Source organism: Vipera ursinii, assembly GCF_947247035.1.
Source record: "Vipera ursinii genome assembly, chromosome: 2".
In the NCBI taxonomy this organism is placed as follows: domain Eukaryota; kingdom Metazoa; phylum Chordata; class Lepidosauria; order Squamata; family Viperidae; genus Vipera; species Vipera ursinii.
The window spans coordinates 109,209,050-109,215,162 of NC_139513.1; the positions used below are offsets into that span (position 1 = coordinate 109,209,050).

Genomic DNA, 6,113 nt, shown 5'->3' on the forward strand with positions numbered 1-6,113 from the left:
GCAATGACTTACAACTGAAAAAAGCAGATTGTGTTAAGAAGCAGAAGAAACAATAGATCATATAATCAGTTATGTTTAATTTTTTTAAATTCCATTTATATCCCGCCCTTCTCCAAAGACTCAGGGCAGCTTACAAGCTTAGCAGTAGCCTTCATTCTATGTATATGCCTGCTTATTAGGGCTTTCACACACACACACACCCCCAAGCGGCATTATTACAAAGTCAGCTTAATTGCCCCCAACAAAAGAGCCTTGGTGGCGCAGTGGGCTAATGCCTCCTTAAGTAACACCAGCTGCCTGCAATTAGTGCAGGTTCGAGTCCCACCAGGCTCAAGGTTGACTCAGCCTTCCATCCTTCCAAGGTAGGTAAAATGAGGACCCAGATTGTTGGGGGGCAATTAAGCTGACTTTGTAATAATGCCGCTTGGGTGTGTGTGTGTGTGAAAGCCCTAATAAGCAGGCATATACATAGAATGAAGGCTACTGCTAAGCTTGTAAGCCGCCCTGAGTCTTCGGAGAAGGGCGGGATATAAATGGAATTTAAAAAAAATATTAAACATAACTGATTACAGGTAGTCCCCAACTTACATAATTGAGCCCCAAATTTATATTGCTAAGAGAAAAAAAATTTAAGTGAATTTTGCCCCATTTCACAACTTTTCGTGCCACATTTGTTAAGTGAATCCCTGTAGTTGTTAAATTAGTAACACGATTAAGCAATCTTGGTTTCCCCATTGACTTTGCTCATCAGAAGGTCACAAAAGGCAATCAAATGACTCTGGGACATTGCAACTATCATAAATGTGAGTCAGTGGTCAAGCATCTGAATGTAAACCACGTGACCATGGGGATGCTACCATGGTTGTAAGTGTGAAAAACGGTCGTAAGTCACTTTTTTTCAGTGATGTTGTGACTTTGGCTGGTCACTAAATGAACTCTTGTAAGTCGAGGACTACCTCTCTCAGCAAAGACATAGGTGCCATAAAAGATTCACTGAAGCACCCGTAAAAATTGGTGGGAACATTGAGTCGGAAAAGTATTGTAAAGAGCATGTTAAAATATTGTTGGAGTACCACATACAAACTGATAAAGCCCTGGAGAGTAACACACTAGATTTAAAACTCTGGTTGGAAAAAAAATAGTGTGGATAACTGATGTGGCAATATGAGGGGATAATATAATGGAAGGCAAAGGTCATAAAACTCTGAAGGCCTCGGTCTGAGCTGCACTCCTTTCACCTAGGCATTAACGAGGAGAACCTCACCAAGCTCATCCAGCATGCCAACATCCAGCAGGAGAGAGACACCCTCTATAATATGCACTGCCTGGGGGCCACCATCATGCCAGAGGTATTTCACATATGCATTTGCTACTGACCTTTGTTGGGCAGGTCGCTTGTGCCTGTGCTGTTTTGTGCATAGTTACCATTCACTAGTGCAGTCTGAGTAATGGCCCTGACAGTTCATGGACAAGAAGGGTAACTTCTGGCTATCCTTTTGATGAAGATAAGAATCCCTCTTATTTAAGTCTGCCGGTGTTGTATGTTTCTCCCTGCTCATTCTTCTCTCTGCTCTTTTCCTCTCTTGCCTGTCCCTCGGCCAGTCCTGCTGGAGCTGTTTAGGTAAGCCATTCCATCTTCCTCTAAACACTGGACTTTCTTGAACCGTCTTGTCCACCCCCTTCTGCCTTTCTTCCAACAGGCCCGGCTCCTGCTCTTTCATTTTTTTTAATGGGCTTTTCTACTCGCAGGACACTGGCGGAAACCTGAAGCCTGTGAGGAAAGTACGGTTAGAGCCCACCTACCAACTCTCCCGGTGGATTCCCATTCTTAAGGATGTCATGGAGGTACACAGAAAGAGGGAGAAGGGAGCTGGCTGCCTTGAGTGTTGGTTGTGTACTTGAGGATGGATACAGCTTCAGTCCTGAAGCAAATCCAGTTGAGAATCCATCTGCCCTGTATGTCTTTGTGACCTGGATTGCACAAGAAAAAAAAATTAAGCTCTTGCTATAGAAAATCGACAGAAGATAAATCACGAAGTCCTTATTACTATTTTGTTCTGTAGTCCAGATTTATTGTCCATCAAACTGCACGACTTTTGACTTCTTGCTTAGACAGTAGTTGTGGTCAGGATGAAATTTTTGAGAACAGACACCCCCACCCCCAGGGAAAAAGACAAACGAAAAGGTCTGTGCCCGCACGTGCATACTGAGCAGCCAGGATCAGCCATACGGCTTCTTTAACCTTTTTCACACAATGCCAGGTTCTATCAATTCAGAAAAAAGGAACCCATCTTTTTACTTTTGTTCATCTTGACACAGGATGCCATTGAGGACAAACTGGATAAGAAGGTCTGGCCCTATATGTCTTGCCCTGCCCCTGGTCCCTGTTCCCAAACTGCTGTGAGGTAAGTGATGCTCCAAACAAATAGAAGAAAGCATAAGGCAGCACCATTTTTAACACATAGACAAGATATACATTTAAATGATGAGAAGAAAATTTACTCATCTCTTATGTAAAGATGTTTGCTTTTCCACTTAAGAGTTGGTTGAAGAACATTCATGTATTCTCCAGTTTGAAAGGTTTGTAGATGCAACATCACCTGTCCTTGAATGGCTGAAGAGTATATGATAGAGCTGATTCTTTCTATGTACATTTGGGAGGGTGGGATCCTCCATCTCTTGGACCAGCTTTTGGTGTTGTATGTTCCCAGGGAGCTGTCTAGCATGCAAGGAAAGGCTGTTTTTCCCAGATTGCTTGGCTGACAGTCTTTTAGCAGATGGTTCCTCCATTTTTGTCTCACAGTGCCCGTTTTGGACATTGGCACAAGACCAAGACAGCAACTGAGTACAGGACAGGACCCCGTCTTATCCTGTATGTGCTTGGTGGAGTTACCATGTCAGAGATGCGTTGTGCCTATGAAGTCACGGAGGCTACTGATGGAAAATGGGAAGTGCTGATTGGTAAGCGCATAGCCAGTGGATAGCCTGCTTGCTCACAAGTGCCTTGTCTTTGATGGATTCCTGTGGTAATCCTTCTTTCCCACATAGGCTCATCCCACATCCTGACTCCCAAACAATTCCTGGAAGATGTGCGCAACCTGACTGAGCAGACACCCCTGAAGACCTAAAACGTCTCCTAGCCCCTAAGAGACTTGCTGGCAACAGTTCGATTAGCTACCTGGAGGAAACTTTTTCCTCAGCAAGATGGCTTCTTCCTCATCAATGCCTTTGTTTGAACTCTTCTGAGACTGGCCCTATCTTGACCCAGTCTTTAGCCAGCTATCATGATTGAATTGACACTGGAAGGACCTCTCTCAGGGCCTGGACTGAAGATAAGGATCTGTCTTCATCTTCATCTCTTATTATGACATTGTTTCTGGACACCCTTTTTCTTCCCCCCCCCCATAAATGAGGAGGAGAAGTAGGGGCCATGTAGTTCATGAATAAGTCTCTTCTGTTCTTGCTTAGCAGTTATTTGTTCCATTATATGAGGCCTTGCCAGGAAATCAGTTCTTTTGACCTGACATACATAACTTTGATGGGCTTCATCAGAGCCTACTTTTTTTTTCTTACACCACCACCCCCAGGAAAGGAAATTGATCAACAAAAGTGATTGCTTGTTCTTTTTTTATAGAAATGTTCAAGAACAAACTCTCACCTCTGGATTCCCAGGTTTAGAAGCTTGGCTATTGTTTTAACACTTAGCTTGAAAGGATGATTAGTTGCTGCTTTCAAAAAGCAGGAAAATGCTTTTGCTGAAGAAGGCATGTGCTGGCTGTGTTACAAAAATTGCACAGCTCAGCTGAGGAATCTCAGTCTTTAAAATAAATATGAAACTCACACTTGTTGGCATTCTCTCTTCTGTAGAGGAGAATTCAAGCTGTGATAGTTAGGCAAGAAGATAATTTTTGTTTTCCGTATAAAGAATCGGGTACGCCAGCCTTCTTCTTGGAAAGTTACTGTTCCAGGTGGAAACGGTACTCTGTATGAGTGTATTTATTTTGTCCATGTTCCACTTCCTGATAACAGCATGGAAACAACAGCTGGTCAAAAATGGGATAGCAAGACTGTTCACCGTGATGCAGTAAGATGTATGCTACTGCTTTACACTCCACAAGTATCTTGTTTGTATTTCTGGCCTTAGTTTAAAATGTTGAAATTAAACATTTAACCAGAGTTGTCTCTTTTCATACATGATGTACAAACTATCTCCAGATATTTAACATATTTATTATTAAAAGATGTTGCAGTATCTTTAGTTTTAAATGTCAATAAAATGCATAAAGATTATTTATGCATTTCTGTAGAGTTAAAGATATTAGGGATATTTTCAGATGGTCCAACCCCTCCCAAAAGGTGAGACGGAGACCATGAGAGCAGTCATCCTAGAGAGGCTTACCTGGCATAAATGATAACCTGGGAGCCAGATTAAGTTGCTTGTGAAAATAAACAAGGCTTCATCTTCGTTTGTTAAAACATCTAGATTTGAACTCTTTAGTTCTTCCTATGGCACAGATTTTATTCAGGTTTTCTTGTGTATTTGTTTCTTAATGTTTAGAGGGGTTATGTTTTGCTGTGCTGTCTGATGTTGTATACGTTTAAGCTGCATTCAGTGAACTTCCCAGAAAACATATAGCTTTTTGGCTGTTACAAAGACAAATAAAAATCGGGAAAATTTTTCTGTGCCATTAGAGGAAAATAGACGTGCCTTTTGATTTGGTGGTAAATATGGAGTAGCTTTACATCCTGTGATCATTGCACGTAGAAAGGTCCTTTTTAATTAATATTTTAATGTTAATTAACGAAGTACAGGTACATATAACAGCATTAAAGGATCAATACAACCTCATAATTGACAAGTACAATAATAAAAAGAGGAGGAGAAATAATATGTAACTGCAAAAACTTTGTATTGCTCAAAAGTTTTTTTCCCCTTTTCCCTTTGTTGAAAAAAATTCTTAAGATTACAAGCACGCACCAACCATCCACCACTGCAAATTAGTTGTAGATTTCTCTTTCCAGTGTTGATTCCTTTAGCCAACTCCCATGTCTTCCTCTCTATTTTACCTTAATTGATTCCAAGTAGGATAATAGCCAGGAATATAGGGGACTTCAACTCAGAGCTATGGACCCATATTCAGAATCCTGTTGATTCTTAAGCACAATCATAACAGGGAAAGAATCATTTTTATCCGTTCCAGTTTCTGAGTTGCATCTTAAAAAGGGTGATTGTTATAACTAACCTTTATTGAAATTCTGTGATGCATCTCTGAATAATGCAGATAGAAACACTCTATAAAAAAAACGTGCAACTACAAGCAGAGTTTTTTTAGAATGTATTTAATGTATGGAGCATATCTAACCGTTGCATGACGGGACAGTGCTACCTAAAGTGTGAGGAACACAGTGCATAACTGTACAAATGTATTTAAGATGATGGCACATTATTCTGCTTTTATACTTTTACACCAATATAACCTTTTGATAAATGCTTGCAACTGAAAGTTGAAGCATGGTCCTCTTTAATTCTTATATGCATGAATACTAGATGTTCCAAATGCATCCATCATTATATGGCAACATTAATGACCTGTGATGGGCTACAGTGTGGCTGATGTATTGATTGTTAGAAGCTACTGTCTGACTTGGTGTGTGAATCAATTTCCCACTCATGCGAGTTGGATTCTGGGGTTTTATTTTCCTATGTGTTGTGACTAGGCTTCATTTTTTTTAAGATTCAGAAGTACATAATACAGCTTTTGTGTACTTCCACCTGGCAAACTTTTGTGTGATGAAAGGGGTTGAGATCTCAGTAAGCTATAAGTCATTTTTATATGATGTCCTGTTGCAGATTTTTTTTGGACACCCCCGCACAATCTGCCTGTGTAAAGCTTTAAGTCCCGACTCCTGCTAGGGAATTAATTGCAATTACTATCCATTTGGATAATTACTGTAAAGCAGCTGTCTTAAGCTGGATAGTGGGTCCGAAGAGGGGGATATGTGAGAGAGACAGACAGGGACAAATAGGTGTTAAATGCTGCTTCTAGACGCTTTTTCTGCCTAGGAGAGTAGCAAGGAAGGAGCTGTGGTATAAATGGCTTTACAATTATTTA

General features: G+C 40.7%; 1 protein-coding gene across 1 annotated transcript in view; it reads left to right on the top strand.

Moving 5' to 3' along the window:
• STXBP2 (syntaxin binding protein 2) overlaps positions 1–4,176 on the top strand; it is a 46,294-nt gene extending 42,118 nt beyond the window's left edge. Inside the window, exons 15-19 of the mRNA XM_083357063.1 lie at positions 1,243–1,349; positions 1,750–1,845; positions 2,320–2,405; positions 2,804–2,961; positions 3,049–4,176. Coding sequence (XP_083213189.1) covers positions 1,243–1,349; positions 1,750–1,845; positions 2,320–2,405; positions 2,804–2,961; positions 3,049–3,128 — 527 coding nt within the window. The 3' untranslated portion in view covers positions 3,129–4,176. The remainder of the gene's footprint in view (positions 1–1,242; positions 1,350–1,749; positions 1,846–2,319; positions 2,406–2,803; positions 2,962–3,048) is intronic.
• The last annotated feature ends 1,937 nt before the right edge of the window (positions 4,177–6,113 follow it).